General features: G+C 39.4%; 1 protein-coding gene and 1 non-coding gene across 2 annotated transcripts in view; one reads left to right on the top strand and one right to left on the bottom strand.

The window, feature by feature from the left end:
• The window catches only part of smarcc2.L (SWI/SNF related, matrix associated, actin dependent regulator of chromatin subfamily c member 2 L homeolog), a gene marked incomplete at its 5' end in the record, with an annotated part of 47288 nt that extends 31159 nt beyond the window's left edge, over positions 1 to 16129 (bottom strand). The window contains 3 exon segments of the mRNA NM_001091927.1: positions 389 to 474; positions 6047 to 6166; positions 16008 to 16129. Of these exon segments, the coding sequence (NP_001085396.1) occupies positions 389 to 474; positions 6047 to 6166; positions 16008 to 16118 (317 nt within the window).
• A 587-nt stretch (positions 16130 to 16716) lies between these two features.
• On the top strand, positions 16717 to 16798 carry trnas-cga. Its single transcript has one exon. It is a non-coding gene; the product is annotated as a tRNA-Ser (tRNA).
• The last annotated feature ends 627 nt before the right edge of the window (positions 16799 to 17425 follow it).

The raw sequence follows: 17425 nt of genomic DNA, 5'->3' as shown, positions 1-17425 counted from the left end.
CAAATAGAGTCTCATTGTAGGTTGACAATCCACATAGGGGCTACCAAATGGCCAATCACAGCACTTATTAGGCAGCCCAAGAACATTTTTCATGCTATCGTTGCTCCCCCAACTCCTTTTACTTCTGAATGTTACTCATGGGTTCAAAAGGTTGGGGATCCCTGCACTAGGGGGTCTATTTATCATGCTGTGTAAAAACTGGAGAGAAGCACTGCCGGTAAAGTTGCTCAGAGCAACCAATCAGCAATTAGATTTCAACAGTTAGAAAACAAAAGCAAGCATCTGATTGGCTGCTATGAGCAACATCTCTGGTAATGTTTCATTCAACTTTTCACACATCCTAATAAATAGATAGGTAAATGTACTTCCAGAAAATTATATCTCTTACCATCCCTGGTCACTTTTAAATTTATATGCAGCAGCAAGGATGTGACAGAGAGCTCCACTCACTTTAAAGTCCAAGAAGCATTTCATCTGCAAATCAAAAACATATTTAATTAGACTTTATTCCTCATTTGTCAAAACAATAATATATATCCTGTGGTGGAACAGCTTTTCATCAAGGTGGACTGGTGATATTCTGTAAGAGAACCTTCATCAGTCTTACAAAATTTTACATTTTTCAGCAGTACAATAATCCCAAACACAAGGCAAAGCAACAGTGAGGTGGACACCTCTAAGTTAACTTGTGCTATGTTATAGAATTGGCAATTCTAAGCAACTTTTCAATTGGTCCTCATTTTTTATAGTTTTGAAACTATTATGCTTCTTCTTCCAGCTTTCAAACGGAGGTCACTGACACCAGCAGCCAAAAAACATTGCTCTGTGAGGCTACAACTGTATTGTTAATGTCATTATATTTCTATTCAGACCCTCTCCAATTCATATTCAAATCTCTTATTCAAACCACTGCTTAGTTACTAGTATACTTTGGACCCTAGCAACCTAATAGCTTCTGAAACTCCCAAACAGTGAGCTGCTAAACAAAAAACAACATAATTTAAAAATAAATTAGGACCAATTGCAAATTGTTTCAGAACATAACGCTCTACATCATACTAAAAGTAAATTTTAAGGTGAACAACTCCTTTAAAGAAGCAGTTATCATTCACATAATGTAAATAAATAACCACTTTTTATTACTATCTTGCTAATACCACTATGAAAATTTTTAAGAAACCCACATATACTAAAATGTCTGATCTTATGTTTAAAATAGGACATTGGTGATATCCAAATAATTGCATGGTTATCAGAAATGAATTCAAATGCATTTTGAGGCTGTGCTGGATATTTTGTATCTAAATGAAATACGAATTTGTTGTTCATAATCAGAACAGCAACCCTATGAGATACAAAATAGTAGGGATGCACCGAATACCCAATACCGAACCCTCATTTGCATATGCAAATTAGGGGTGGGAAGGGGAAACATTTTTTTACTTCATTGTTTTCTGACAAAAAGTCACGCAACTTCCCTCCCCACCCCTAATTTGCATATACAAATTAGGATTCGGTTCGGCTGGGCAGAAGGGTTCGTCCGAATCAGAATTCTGCTGAAAAAGGCAGAATCCTGGCCGAATCCCGAACCGAATCTATAAAATAGATTCCCAATGTACTCCAATGTGCTGCATAAGTATCTTAGATGAGACACTCTATATCATGTGTTTTAGTAGACTTTAGGAATGGTGATCCAAATTACAGAAAGATCCCTTATGAAAAAAAAATTCAGATAATAGAATATATATCTATATAACTCAATTAAAGGGGTGATTCGCCTTAGTATGGTATAGAATGCATAATACTAAGCAACTTCTCAACTGGTCTTCATTATTTATTTTTTAAAGTTTTTGAATTACTTGCCATCTTCTTCCGATTCTTTCAAGCTTTCACATGGGGTCACTGACCTCTTTTTAAAAATAAATACTCTTTAAGGCTACAAATGTATTGCTAATACTACTCTTTAGTGTTCATCTTTCTATTCAGCCCCTCTCTTATTCATATTCAAGTCTCTTCTTCAAATCAGTGCATGGTTGCTAGGGTAATTTGAACCATATCGACCAGACTGCTTAAACTGTAAACTGCAGAGCTGCTGAATTAAAAGATAAATAACTCAAAAACCACAAATAATAAGACATTTAGCATCTAATTCAGCAGCTCTCCAGTTTGCAATTTCATCAATCTGGTTGCTAGGGTCCACATTACCCTAGCAACCATGCATTGACTTGAATAAGAGACTGGAATATGAATAGCAGAGGGCTGAATAGAAAGATGAACAATTAAAAGTAGCAATAACAAAGAATGTGTAGCTTTACTGAGCATTTGTTTTTTAGACGGGGTCGATGAACCCCATTTGGAAGTTGGAAAGATTCAGAAGTTAAAAAACTATAGAAAAAAATAAATAATGAAGTTGCTTAAAATTGGCCATTCTATAACATACTAAAAATAAACTTAAAGTTGAACCACTCCTTTAAACTAAAAGCTGCATAACTAAAATACTACCATGGCTACAAGCCAATTAAAACACATAAATATATTGCTGAAAAGGCATAATCTGAAATGTTTCCATTTCTAACTTGACTCCAATATTGATCAAACAGAAACAACCTTTTCTTGCAGTTTTTCTAATAAGCAATAAAAGCAATATGTTCATGCTCTAGGGCTGACTGCAAATCATCTCTAAAACATATAACAGACTGCAATGATTTCTACAGAGCAATGCAGTACATATGTGAAGTCATTTGTAACTGGACCTTAAAGCATGTGGTTTTTCATAACTTCCATTTATATGGTCTGGCAGGGTTGCCACATCGCCCCTTTAGTACTAGACACCCCTAATATGACACTTGCTCTATACACAATACACTCTGCAACATGAACCCAACATAATTAGCCTAGAATGAGCATTCTATATTAAAGGAAAAACTATACCCCCAAAATGAATACTTGAGCAACACATAGTTTATATCAAATTAATCGGCATATTAAAGAATCTTACCAAACTGTAATATATTTAAGTAAATAATGCCCTTTTACATCTCTTGCCTTGAACCACCATTTTGTGGTGGTCTGTGTGCTGCCTCAGAGATCACTTGACCAGAAACACTACAACTCTAACTGTAACAGGAAGAAGTGAGGAAGCAAAAGACTGAACTCTGTCTGCTAATTGGCTCATGTGACCTTACATGTGGTATGTTTGTGTGCACAGTAAATCCTACGATCCCAGGGGGCGGCCCTTATTTTTTAAAATGGCAATTTTCTTTTTATGATTACCCAATGGCACATACTACTAAAAAAGTATATTATTATATAAATGGTTTATTTACATGAAGCAGGGTTTTACACATGAGCTGTTTTATGGAATATCTTTTTTATAGAGACCTACATTGTTTGAAAGCTATAGTTTTCCTTTAAGCTCTCTGAGAATCAATGGCAGGTCCGGACTGGGATTTAAAATAGGCCCTGGCATTCCAAGTACACAGAGGCCCAAGCAGCCCCCAACACCCCAATAAATAGTGACTGTGTATGGCAACTTACAGCAGACACTCTGCCATTTGCCAGAACCCACAGATTGCCAGTCCGGGCCTGATCAATGGTACTTTTATTTTATTATATTTGAAAGTTTCAAAGCAAAGGCATTACTTGAATTTGATAATACACAGCTGGTACAGAATGGAAGAGGCTTTTCAGTTCTTATAGTTCACTGTTTGTCAGCAATATACTTATGTGCTTTAATTGGCTTGTAGCCATGGTAAGTGTTATAAATAGCTAGGTTTTGAGTCACTAGCAATTTAAAATGATTTAGACATTTGCTCAGCCATATACTCTAAATCAGTTTAATGGACATTTGAAATTCCCTATCCAATACCTCTGCCAACTGTATAATGTGCATAATCGATGTGGATATTGCAGGGAGGTTTAATCTGCTGAACAAGGCCTGCTGGTCACAAAAGAGTTAATTACATTTCTGGCACACTGGTTCCTCGCTACAGAAAGCATCTTATTAACAGAGGTAAACTCTATATAGATATATATATATATATATATATATATATATATATATAAGTGTAAAACCTTTTGGGGGGTAGGAACACCCTACCCCCCATAGTTATGAAAGCACACTTAGAATCCCAATATCACCTGCCACCTTAGAACATTCTCTACTGTTATTTATATTCTCCTTCATCTGCAATTACCTTCTGTTTTCATCTAATGGTCCTGTCTTTCTGCCCTTTTGTCGGTTCCATTTCACCTTTCTACCCCCTATATTTTATTTCCTCACCGTTTTTTCTTTCCACCTTTCTTATTGGCCGGAAACAAATGTTTCCCGCACATGGCAGGTTTGGGTTAAATGTGGACGTGAACATAAGAACATATAGGCATGGGTTAATATAGGTTAGATCTTGCAGCCAACATGACAAAGATACAACAATCTCCTCATATGATGTTAACCACTGATGGTTGATTGACCAATAAGATCATTTGCAGGGTGGAGAAAAAATCTGTCCTTGTATGGTCAAGCTTTACAAGTCTTTCCCCTTCAGCTCCAACTTTATCCTTTTCTACTGTTCTCTCTACATCGCCTTCTTCTGATCTCTTCCTCAGCTCCATTATAATAATACTATTCTCAATGCATTCCTTTCACACTCATTCATTTGATTCCTGCTTTCCCTTTTCTATTGCCAAAGTGCAGCAATGAACTGTTCACAATGCTCCCCACTGCACAAATCCTTCCACAGAGTAGCAGCGAATTGATGTCCCATCCCAACAGTAAAGTTCCTCTTTAAAGGAATTGTTCAGTGTAAAAATAAAAACTGGGTAAATAGATAGGTTGTGCAAACTATAAAATGTTTATAATATAGTTAGATAGCCAAAAATGTAATGTGGACATCTAACATAATAGCCAGAACACTACTTCCTGCTTTTCAGCTTTCTTCATTTTCACGGATTGGTTACCGGGCAGTAACCAGTGACTTGAGAGGCGGCACATGGGTCATAACTGCTTTTGAATCTGAGCTGAATGCTGAGGATCAATTGCAAACTCACTGAACAATTATGTCCCATGTGGCCCGTCTTCAAGTCTCTGACTAACTCAGAGTTAGAGAGCTGAAAAGCAGGAAGTAGTGTTCTGGCTATTATTTTAGACATCCAGTCACTCCAGTCTTTATACATTACATTTTTGCCTAACTAACTATATTAGAATTTTTTTTATTTTGCACAGCCTGACTATTAACCCAGTTTTTATTTTTATACTGAACAATTCCTTTAAGGAGTCTATTTTCCTGTGCAGTTAATATTCAGAGTGATCCCTTGTTAGTGCACTATCCACTTTCACCACACTTCTATAGTAAAGGAAATTCTTATATTTTTACAATTAAATTAGGATTTAAAAACATCTTTATTAGTGTTGCACGGGTCGAGTGTGTTTGGGTCTTTTTAGTAGGTTGTGGGCCTGACTCTGCCCATGGCCTTCTCCTTCCGTAACCTCGGTACGCACAAACACCTCCAGCATTCCCTCACCGACATCTTTCATTTATATACTGGCCTTTTCCCCATCAATAGATGTCAGTAACAGAAGGGTTGGAAATAGATAATAAGTGAACAGAGGATTCGATTGGGTACAGGATGGGACTTGTCAGATAAGGGTGTGATACCAGAGTCGGACGGACTAAAACCTTAGACCAGGGGCCCAACAAAACCTTAGACCAGGGTCCCACTCTCAGTACTATTATTCTTCCTTTCCTCACTAAACCTCTATTCTCCTAGTCTCTTCTTTACATACTATAATTCATTATTCCATCTATTTAGCCTCTTTTTGTCATAGAAATAGGGAATGACCATGAAATAGGACAAATGTTTAGCAGCATGAGGGCCCACTGACACCTGGGCCCACCAGGACTTTTACTGGTAAACCTGTGGGCCAGTCAGACACTGAGTGATACAGGAAGACAAAATAAACTAAAATGTTCTCCATTAAACGCCCCCATTGTATCCAAAATCTCTCCAGAGCAAATCCAGAAAAGGCATGCAAAATCAAGATATTTACCGGAAGTTTCGTGAGAGGAGCATTGCTGACATGTTTCCCAAATACCTCTTCTTGGAACTGAAGCAGCTGTACCACCAGGCTGGACAGTGACTTGTTAGTAGGAGGCTCTGCTTGGATATACTGTAAAGAAAGAAGATATGTTATAATTATATTTAAATAATGTTCCCATATAACAGTATATAATAAATATATATTCAAATAATGTTCCCATTTAAAGACATCAAAGATTCCCCATTGTCTCATCATATTTCTGTATGAATAGACAGCACAAATAGTTATTTTTCATAGATATTTGTTGAAACTGGGTGCCAGGATAAAACAGCAGTATATAGTCAGAGCCAAGCCACTACTATCTATGTGGCAGTTCCCATCATCATCAGTAACAATTTATATAGTGCCAGTAAGCTACGCAATGCCTTTCATTAATTTATAACAAACCTCCCAATTTAACAAATAAGGATTACAGAATAAAAAAAGGCATCAGACAGCCCTGCTCCTCATTAAAATGCAAATACACAAAGAAGGATTTTACCAAAATTACCCTTACATTAACTTTTAGAATGATGTAGAGAGTGATATTTTGAGACAATTTGCAATTGGTTTTCATTTTTTAATATGTGTGGTTTTCCAGTTATTTTGCTTTTTATTCAGCAGCTCTCCAGTTTGCAATCTCAACAATCTAGTTGCTACGGTCCAAATTTTCCTAGAAACCATGCATTGATTTGAATAAAAGACTGGAATATAAATAGGAGAGAGTCTGAGTAGAAAGATGAGTAATTAAAATTAGCAATAACAATACATGTGTAGCTTTACAGAACCTTGGTTTTACAGATGGGGTCAGTGACCACCATTTGAAAGTTGGAAAGAGTCAGAAGAAGAAGGCAAAAAATTCAAAAATTATAAAAACCAATTGAAAATTGTCCATTTTAGAACATACTTAAAGGGGACCCATCACCCAAAAGAATTATACCAAGTCCTATCATGTTAGTCAAGCAAAATGAAGTTTATTAACACTGTATACATTATCTAAATATTGTTTCCATCAGTCTGGGAACTCATAATTGTAGCAAGCAGGCAGGAGCTATTTTGTGGACACTGTTATTAAGGCAAGCCTTCCATCATCTAGAATCTTGTTTGTGCACCAGAATGGGGGACCTGATGTCCATCCCCATGCACTGGCTACACAATTAAATGGGGGAATGTGAGAGCAGTGACATCTGGGAAGTGCTGAATGGAAAGTGAAAGTAATTGCTTGCTTCACCTAAGGCATAGAGGAGGGGCAGGCAAAATTTGATCGACATCTGAGATTTTTAAATGCGTTTACAAAGCAATGAATACTTTAATAAAAAAATAATAATTTAGATTTAATGTTTAATTTGAAAAGGACTTTTATTATACAGCTTTTTGGGTGACAGGTCCACTTTAACGGTGAACCAGCCCTTGAAGGCAGCCATAAACAGGCCGATTGGTACCCTCTCTGACTAATTGCTCCAGGGGCCTAAAGTAAGACGAGTGTATGAGGGACACCTTGCTGTTGTTCAGAGCATTCATGCAAATATCAATGAGAACAGCAAGAAATGAGGAGGAGCTAGACATCCTCATCTGTCACTGCACCATAGACTGGTCAAAATATTGACTCAAATGATGACATTTGATGACATTTTTAAACCTGCCCCATTCCAGAACAAATAAATATTCACAATACATGAATATTGTTGGGATTGGGAGGCCACCATACACATATCAATAATGGTGGCCAGAATCTAGGGATAGGCAGAAGAGGCACATACCGTAACCTAGGGTGTAACATGGATGGGTATTAGGACTATGGGCACATACCTCTGCTGCCTTCTCCAACTTGGGCCCTGTGAATCAGGATTAGCTAGCAGGCCAATGATGCAGGCCACTGTACAATCCAATGTATATTCATTTATTCAAACACTAAAATAGACTTCCACTATAATATCATTACATGGGCTAGACACTCATTTTGACCAATCCACATTTCACAATAAATACTCAAATACAACAATCATTAGTGGAAAATGACTATTCGACATGCTTAAAAAAGCACTCTGATGTCAACTTCAACCATTCACTCTTTTAATTGTGGCTTAAATTACCAATCGCTAAGCAAAAAATTCAGATCCACAGGATATTCAGTCATTTCAATCTGCATCTACTTATTACTCAACATAATACCAGACGCTCCTATTTCAAGTCAAGTTTATTGCCTTTTAGTACTTAAGTATGTGTGAATTAGTATTGAGGTATGGACAGTACAAAGTTCAGTATATCCCCTTATTCAACACTAGTGCAATGAATAGGGCTTGTGCTAAACATGCTTTTCACCTATTGTTTTAATTGTGAAAAGTCTATAGTTTTTGTATCTCTTGATGGAGATTGAAGCTATTCCATATTTGGTCCTTGCAGGTAAATCGTTTACCAGCATACAAAACCCCTTCTCTTCACCCTTCATTACTTTAGTAAGGGACAGTAAATATTTGTTCCCCCCTACGAATTCAGCATTGGCCAAAAGGTTCTTGGGAATAAGGCCAGTGATATTTGTAATCATAAGGTATACCTAAAGGTGGCCATACACAGAGATCTGCTCGTTTGTCAATTTCGCCAATCAAGCGGATCTCCCCCCCCATATGCCAACCTTGAAATGGGCAATATCGGGCTTATTCGATTGTGGGCCCTAGGGCCCAACGATCAGATCATATCGGCGGTTGGATCGTAGGACCGCATCAATGAACAGATGCGGGCCGACAGGATTTTTAACCCTGCCCGATCAACATCTGGTAAACTCTTGGCAAGATATTGATCGAGGAAGCCCGGGCCAATAAGCTGCAGACTCAGTCTGTCGGCAGCTTTTATCGGCCCATGTATGGCCACCTTAACACCAAAATCTGACCGCATTTGGGCAATGCCACCAAAGTTTTAAAAAAGAAACATGTTACCATAATCATAAATAAGAAGAGGAAGAGTACCAGTTTAGATTTTCAGCAAGTACCACTTACCCATAATAAATTGTTTAAAGGAGAACTAAACCCTAAAAATTAATATGGCTAAAAATGCCATACTTTATATACTGCACTTATTGCACTGGCCTAAAGTTTCAGCTTGTCAACAGCAGCAATGATTCAGGATTTCAAACTTGTCACAGGGGGTCACCATCGTGGAAACTGTCTGCGACACTCACATGCTCAGTGGGCTCTGAGCAGCTGTTGCAAATTATCCAGCAGAAAATTAGGTTTGTCTGTAATATAATGAAATTAATATAATGATGCTACAGGGCTGATTATAAAATTCTGATGCTAATTGCACTGGTTTCTGTGCTCCCATGTAGTAATTATCTGTATTAATTACTAATGAGTCTTATATTGTGACATTTCTGGTCTATGTGTATTATATTTTGTGAGTGGGTCCCTAAGCTCAGTAAGTGACAGCAGCACAGAGCATGTGCAGTGAATTAGTAGAAAAGAAGATGGGGAGCTACTGGGGCATCTTTGGAGAAACAGATCTTTACTGCTAAAGGACTGTGGTTGCCTTGGGCTGGTACAGAATCACAAAACATAATGTACAACATTTCTACCCTACATCTTTAGTTACGCTTTAGTTCATAGTAGATTAACAACTGACAGTCCCAAACCAGTTTCATGCACTGAGATTGGAATTAGCCAAAGCTTTCGGAGTAGTGATGAGCGAGATTCAATGCAAAAATGACACGCATAGACTCCAACGGGTATAAAAATTTGACACAGCGCATCAGGCGACAAAATTTTTTATACCCATAGACTTCAATACATTTTGGTGAATTTTTGTCGTTTTACAAATTTTTGGCAAGGCTTAATGGGTTAGATTCACCCATAACTATTTCAAAGGAGTGATAAGGAGAGAACGGAATAAATCAGGTTAGAAATATTGACATTTTGAGTGCATAGACACTTCCTAGCCAAGATAACTGTAAATTCCTCCAAAAATGAAGCATTAAGGATAATTTTCTAAAAAACAGATTATAACTTGCCTGGGATAACTTCTAAAAGTTTCTGAATATATTTTGGAAGGTTACATTTTGCAATGTTTTATATAATAAAAGCCAATGGCTGTCAAGAGGTTTAGGGAGTGGAAAGCCACAGGTCGCATTTTCCAGATTTAAACAGATCTATGCCCAGTTGGTTGCACTAAAGTTACACTGCATGATTTGTTTTCAGTTGTCACTAGGAATTCTATAGGCAGTACAAGGATACAGATGCTGCTAGACATTGAAAAATGGAATGCAAGCAGCAGGTAGAAGTTTGAAGAGTGACAGGGACAAATGGAGAAAGTGATCTAAACAAAAAACATAGGGCACAGAGTCAGAGTATGTGTGGGTGGTTCAAAAAGGAGGAAATAGAACAGGGAAAAGTAAATGTAGAGGCTACTGGAGGCACGATAAATGTAGTAGAGTAGGGATGAATTCAGAACCCCACTTTTGACACCAGGGTTAAGTATAACAATTTTTAAAAGTGCACCAGTTCCATACCAAATATGTACTAGAAGTATATGAACATAGGATATTTAGATACACCCCCCAAGCACCACTGCAAGAATTTCATATATATTCTGCCAGCATGCCTTGATATCAGAAGTGTACAGTAAAATTTTGCCTTTACGTTTTAATATTTTAGAGTTTTTTTGCAGTCCCACCAATTTTGAAAAGTTTTCCTAAAAACTGTCTATCGTACGTAGGGCTGCTCCAGAAAATGTGATGACCCTAATTTTATGTTGGTGTTATTTTGAGTAAAATGCTCTACTTAGGGCTTTCAAGTGAATTTTAGTTAGTTGGCACATCCTATGGCCATCTACAAATCGCTTATAAGAGATAGTATACAACCGTCCGAACATACTTTTTGCCTACTATTTTCATTAAGAAGTATCTATAGGTTTTGATATTTCTCACACTAAAGATAAAACCAGTTTCACTTTAGCACTTCCTGGTTCTGATGAGCGAAGGAGTAGTTAATAAAAATAATCATCAGTTGACTGAGAAGCCCTCAGAAGCAGGCTATTTTAGGCTTAAAGATAAGGAACAGCTCATTATAAACATGGATTCCTGGTGTATTGGGTATATGTTTGCACCAGCTCTTAAGAATCATAAACTGGAATAGGACGTACTTTCTTAAGCCAATATATTTTCTATTAAGTTGGCCAAAAGTGTAGTCACACATAAAAAACATTTTCTGTTCTGGCTCCATCAAGGCATGAAACATATAATTTTTGACATGTTGTTTGAATAAAGAATTTCCACTTCATTTGGAGTTTGTAGAAGCGTGAGCCCTTTTTTCTTATCTGCAGGGTAATGCAGACTTTTGTCATGAAGTCCCTGGGTTTGAACCAGCGAACTGTTGGATATGGACAGCTGCTCCTGCTTGAGCCACAGGAGGCAGTATTGGCATCAGCCTGACAAAATAATAACTTGAATCTGCCTCCAATGCAATCCTCCATCATTTAAGCCCCTGTCCAGCTGTGGGCAATAGCTCGTGAAAGGGTTATTTAAGCCAGCTTCCCCATCTCACCAATGCTGGATCATTGGTCACCCTGCCTTATCCTAGACTCATGGCGATCTTGTTCCTGATTTTTCTCTGGTTCCTGTTCCTAACCCCTTGTTCCTGATAACCTGCAACTGCCTAATAAGTCCTGCTCCTGCTCCCTTTGGTTCTGACAACCTGGTTTGACCTTGGCCTGTTTCCTGACTCTGCAAGCTTGTCCTGACCTTCGGCCTATGTCCTGGTTTACGATTGTCTGCCGCCCGCCCTTGACCCTCAGCCTGTATTAAGGACTTGTTTTACTGCCTGTCATCATTTGTGCTCTTCTGCAGAGGTGTGTACTAGTTTTTTCTTTATTAAAACTGTTTGTTAAACAGCACATCACTCCTGTCCGTTTAATCTCCAGCACTAGTCCTAACACCGTTCATCTATACGGTAGACATCAATAGATCTTTTTGTTGAGTTCAGTGATCTATTTCTATAACTAGAAGATTTACAGCACTGTTAAAGAAGCTGTTCCTGAATCTGTTCTAATTTGTCAAGGAACTATCAGGTGTCTTTTTCCTCAGAATGTACTGGTAGTCTGGTTATTAACAGGTGAGTTGAATCCTTGGTAACTACATTTAGCCTACATTTGCAGTGGGGTCATTTTATGGAGTCTAAATTCAAATGGTTCTCTCAAATAATTTCTTCTACTACCCTAATAATTTGTGGCAGAGAGTTTCTATCCTGTGGTGCATTGCCATGCCAGATAGTGACAGTGCAGTATCAACGACTTGTAAAATGTGGAGAGTTCTTTGTTGAGTCTGCAACTTTTCAGTCTCCTTGGGAAGTGTAGCCTTTAATGGGCTTTCTTCCGTATGGTTTCTGTTATCTTTCCAGCTTTGGTAATGTTCAGGCGAAAGAATCTAATAATGTGAACCTGCTCTCCATACCTTTTATTTGTAGTTTGTAATACTTGCTAAGAATTCACCTCAAGTCCACAAAACATTTTAAAGGTTTTTCTGTGTTCAGGCCTAGATCATGGTCCTTTCCATACTTGAAATCTCAAAAGTTGATAACAGTCATGTGTAAACAGTTTTTGTATACGGATACACAGTCATAGTTTGGGGTTTCCTTGTGGTTAGGGATATTGTGGACAGTGGTGTCCCAGGGGTACTTGGTACCCCCTCAGACCAAGCTTACCTCTGCGAGAGGTCCAAGGGGGGGCGCATCGCTAGTGTGGAGAGTGCTGCTCGCTCTCTGCACTAGCTGAAATTCTGATTTAAAAGCCATTATTTAATCTCTTTTAATTTTTTAAATTACATACTCAATTGGAACTTTCACTTCCTGGTTCCAAATTGTCTCTGGAGACAAAGCAAGCACAAGAAGTATTAATTATTCATTGAATATGAGGATTTTTTGAGCAGTCACACACGTCTAACATCACCGCTCACAATGTGAGGCATCATTTGGTGTCACTGCCATTGGACTAAAGAGTAGTAATTTGGAGTGGTGAATCCCACTTCATCATTTCGTAGTCTAACAGCTGTAATGCCTGTTGGAAAAGGAATAATTACCAGAGGCTGTATGGATTGAGTTAGGGTCCTAACAAAAGCTACAATTTACAAAGATAGTCTTGACAATTCCACGTTTCTATTTTGGGAGTGAAAGAACTTGAATTCAATGCACAGAGCCTCAATTCAACTGAACACTTTTGGGATTATTTGGATTGTGCAACATCACTGCCCCATCTCACAAACTCTCTTGCAGCTGAATGGAAACAAATCCCATCAACAATGTTTCAAAGTGCTGAGGAAAGCCTTCCCAGATATGAAGACTGGCAAAAAAAAGACTGGCTTCATGTTAATCTTATTGGTTTCAGAAAGCTGGTCATAGATTAAAAGATCAGCTCTTTCCCCAATATGGCCACCCTGAGGTGGGAGATTTTGGATAATTTTATAGTTTGGCTGTTGGGCCAAACAATCAGATTACAAAAATGGTAAATGCAGGCAGTTGGGCAGAGGACCACATTGGTTTGTCTCCTTGTTATTAAACCTGCCTGATTTTGGCCAGATATAAATAGTCCCAGATAAGATGCAGACTAAAGGTGGCCATACATGGGCAGATATAAAATGCCAATTTGAGCGCTTTAGACCTATCTGTCTGCTTATCTAACCGTTTAGTGGTCCCTCCGATGGGCCCATCCGACTGATATCTGACCAAAAATTGCCACAGGTTGATTGGGCAGGTTTGATTTTTCCTATGGTTCAAGGATCACATCAGCTAATTTATGCAGTCCTTGCTTTGATGGCTAGTATTTCCATTGTTGTAATTCAATCATTGGCTAGGGACAAGGTGGGCATACCTGAGGAAAGATCCACTCTTTTGGCAGCCTCACCAAAATGATGGTGCATGGTCAACTTCAATGTAAAGGGGATGGTTCGGTAGCTTAAATATGGCTGTGTATGGCCACCTTAAGTTGTGGACATGGGTGTCTGGATACATTTGGTAATATTGCATATAATATTTACTGTAAATAAGAGTAGTTTCACTTTCTGGTGTTATGGACCCTTTAAAAACCTCTATAAAAGAAAGGACTATTCCATGTTATCTCTTTTGAATGTATGTATGGTATATGTTATTTGTCTAAAGATGGGTCTTTATTCTATTTTTCATCAAACAAAAATCAGCCATGTACAGCTGTAGAACAGGTACCAAGGAGTATATCAAAGGGAATGCACTCGGGTGACTCACACATCAGTACTAGGGCAAAGGTAAGTCTGAGGATAACCACACTAGCACGTGTTACTAACATGCTCACACTACAGGACATGCAGTTGTAAACAGTGTATGTGCTATTTGCTTCCTTTTATGTGCTGTTGTCAATACATAAATTAAAAGCAAACAGCATAAACCCAATTATCTGGAAAGTATCTAAATATCATATACTTTCCCTGAATGAGGAGGATGATCCAAACACGCTGAACTGCATGAAACGTGTATTGAGCATATGGTATAGAGTATCCTTATAAGTAGGGATGCACCAAATCCAGGATTCGGTTCGGGATTCAGCCTTTTTCAGCAGAATTCAGATTCGGCCGAATCCTTCTGCCTGGCCGAACCAAATCCTAATTTACATATGCAAATTAGGGACGGGGAGGGAAATTGCGTGATTTTTTGTCACAAACCAAGGAAGTAAAAAATGTTTTCCCCTTCCCACCCCTAATTTTCATATGCAAATTAGGGTTCGGATTTGGTTTGGTATTCGGACGAATCTTTCGCAAAGGATTCGGGGGTTGGGCCGAATCCAAAGTAGTGGATTCAGTGCATCCCTACTTATAAGGTACACTCTAACCCCCAAAACCTGCATGTGAGGGGTGTCCCTAGCTTAGAATTTCCCAGAGGGGTTAAAGGGTTAATCATCTGGAGGATCAGTGTGTGTAAAACAGATGCTGACACTTAGGAACCGGCAATGCAGGAATTCAGGAGAATTCTGCTTTCCCAGGAACCAAAAGCAACAGGCCCGGACTGACAATCTGTGGGTTCTGGCAAATGCCACATGGGCTGCTGTAAGATGCCATAGAAAGGGAATAATTAGTGGGCTGATGGGGGCTGTTTGGCCTCTTTTTACTTGCAATGCAAGGGCCTATTTTGAATCCCAGTCCAGACCTGAAGAGAAACATAATACTGGCAGAACCCTGATACAAGGCTCTGCTAAAGGGATAATACTAGGGGGCTCATCCTTGTTTAGTACAACGATTGTGAATGGCACAGACAGCCGTGTCTGACATTATGACAGTTAGAGGAGAAGATGAATGTGGGGTTTGGAGCTGTCAGTGATGACAAAGTAGTGAGATGAAATTGTTAGTATTATACCCACAGAGCTAACACTTGGCGGGGTGCAGAGTTTCTCCTTTATAATAGAATAGTGCAGAGGTACCACCTGCACTTGTATATATATATTGAATTATTTGTGAGACAGGGGACCAGGGAATGTGCATTGATTAATAGGATAAATCAGTTGCACTTCCATTGTACTTAAACGTATTATTTTTTTCTTTGTAGCCTGTAGTGCTTCCACTTTCTCCTCCCTGTGCAGTAGGTATAATATATATGTCATATATATATGTTCCTATACGAGTGACAGATGTCATGTCTGAGTCTGTGGATTGTGTAGCCCAGAGGGACACATTCAGCTCATGTTTGTTACACTATTCAGCTTGCTGGGCAGGGGAAGGCCTCACAGAACTATTTCACAGAGAAAGCATCAGTGTGGGTAACCTAGGTGACAGCCAGAGCTGGGGCCATCGCGGGGCCTCCTGTAGCTCAGTGCCCTCCAGTCTAACACTCCCTCCTCGGGCCTGTCTCTTTGTTCTAGCTGTGCAGCTCAGGGAGAGACACTAGGGGACTCCGTTTCCCGCAGGACTCGAAGTCCCTCATTCCAGTACCTTTTTATAATTCTTGCCCAGCCAAAGCCGCACGTTGTCGAACTGTGAGACAGTGTCGGATGCCTCATAAAATTTCACATTCGGGCCGCCGTCCTTCTTCCGCACCGCCATCTTCTGCTAGCCTTGCCCGGCACCTCAGAGCCGACAGCTGAGCGACACCTAGCGATCGCAACGATCAGTGCAGCGGGAGAGCAGCAACCCGTGGCCCTCCAATTGAGAGCGAACTACATGTCCCAGCATACCACAGCGGGATTCAACTGGAATGCTGGGAGTTGTAGTTACAGCTGCGCTAAAATCGGCAACACAGTGGTAGAATGAGTAATAATGATGAGATTCACTGGTTGGAAGAAGTGGCGGACATGACGAGCACAGGAGTCCGGTGCCGGTGGTATTAGGGTGTTTTTGGTTCACATTCAGCCGGGTGCGAGGAGTGTGACTCAAATAAGAGTCTCAGTTAGTTTCTGCTACGGCTGAACTCACAGGTTGAATAGACCTGCCCAATAGCGAGCGACTGACATATACTCGCTTCAGGCAGCGGGCACACGGTTCTGTCTGATCTAACTCATAACTGTGCCCCTCCATGTGCATCCTTCCCCCCCGGCCCCTCCGTGCATTACTTGGCCCGCCACCATGCAGCCGCCATATTGGAGTGAAGCTCACGCAGACTCACGCGCTGTGTCAGAAAGCTTTGTGAGGTGGTTGGCCGACAGTCACGGTGGCCGAGTGGTTAAGGCGTTGGACTCGAAATCCAATGGGGTTTCCCCGCACAGGTTCGAATCCTGTCCGTGACGACTCCTTTTTATTTATTTATTTTGTTTCTTGCACACAACAGACTTAGTGACTTTACACCCCTCCCTATACGAGATGTACTCTGTAAATCCTACTGCAGGTACTTAATTAGGCAATGCTGGGTGAGCTGAACTACAATTCCCACTCAAGTGGTGCAGGCGAACTGTCTGTCCCTTAAGTGGGTTGTTCACCTTTGAATTAACTTTTAGTATGACGTAGATAATAATATTCTGAGACAATTTCCAATTGGTTTTCATTTTTTATTATTTGTGGTTTTTGAGTTATTTAGCTTTTTATTCAGCAGCTCTCCAGTTTGTGTTTTAAGATATCTGGTAACTAGGGCCCAAATTCCCCTAGCAACCATACATTGATTTGAATAAGAGACTGGAATATGAATAGGAGAGGCCTAAATTGAAGGACCAGTAATAAAAAGTAACAATAACGATACATTTGTAGCCTTACAGAGCATTTGCTTTTTAGAAGGGGTCAGCGACGCCCATTTGAAAGCGGCAAAGAGTCAGAAGAAAGGCAAATAACTATAAAACTATAAAAAATAAATAATGTAAACCAACTGAAAAGTTGCTTAGAATTGGCCGTTCTATAACATACTTAGATTTGCCTTAAAGGTG

The sequence above is a fragment of the Xenopus laevis genome, chromosome 2L (genome assembly GCF_017654675.1).
Source record: "Xenopus laevis strain J_2021 chromosome 2L, Xenopus_laevis_v10.1, whole genome shotgun sequence".
Taxonomy (NCBI): Eukaryota; Metazoa; Chordata; class Amphibia; order Anura; family Pipidae; genus Xenopus; species Xenopus laevis.
The sequence above is the reverse complement of the archived record's forward strand: the minus strand, read 5'-3'. Positions and strand labels throughout refer to the sequence as shown.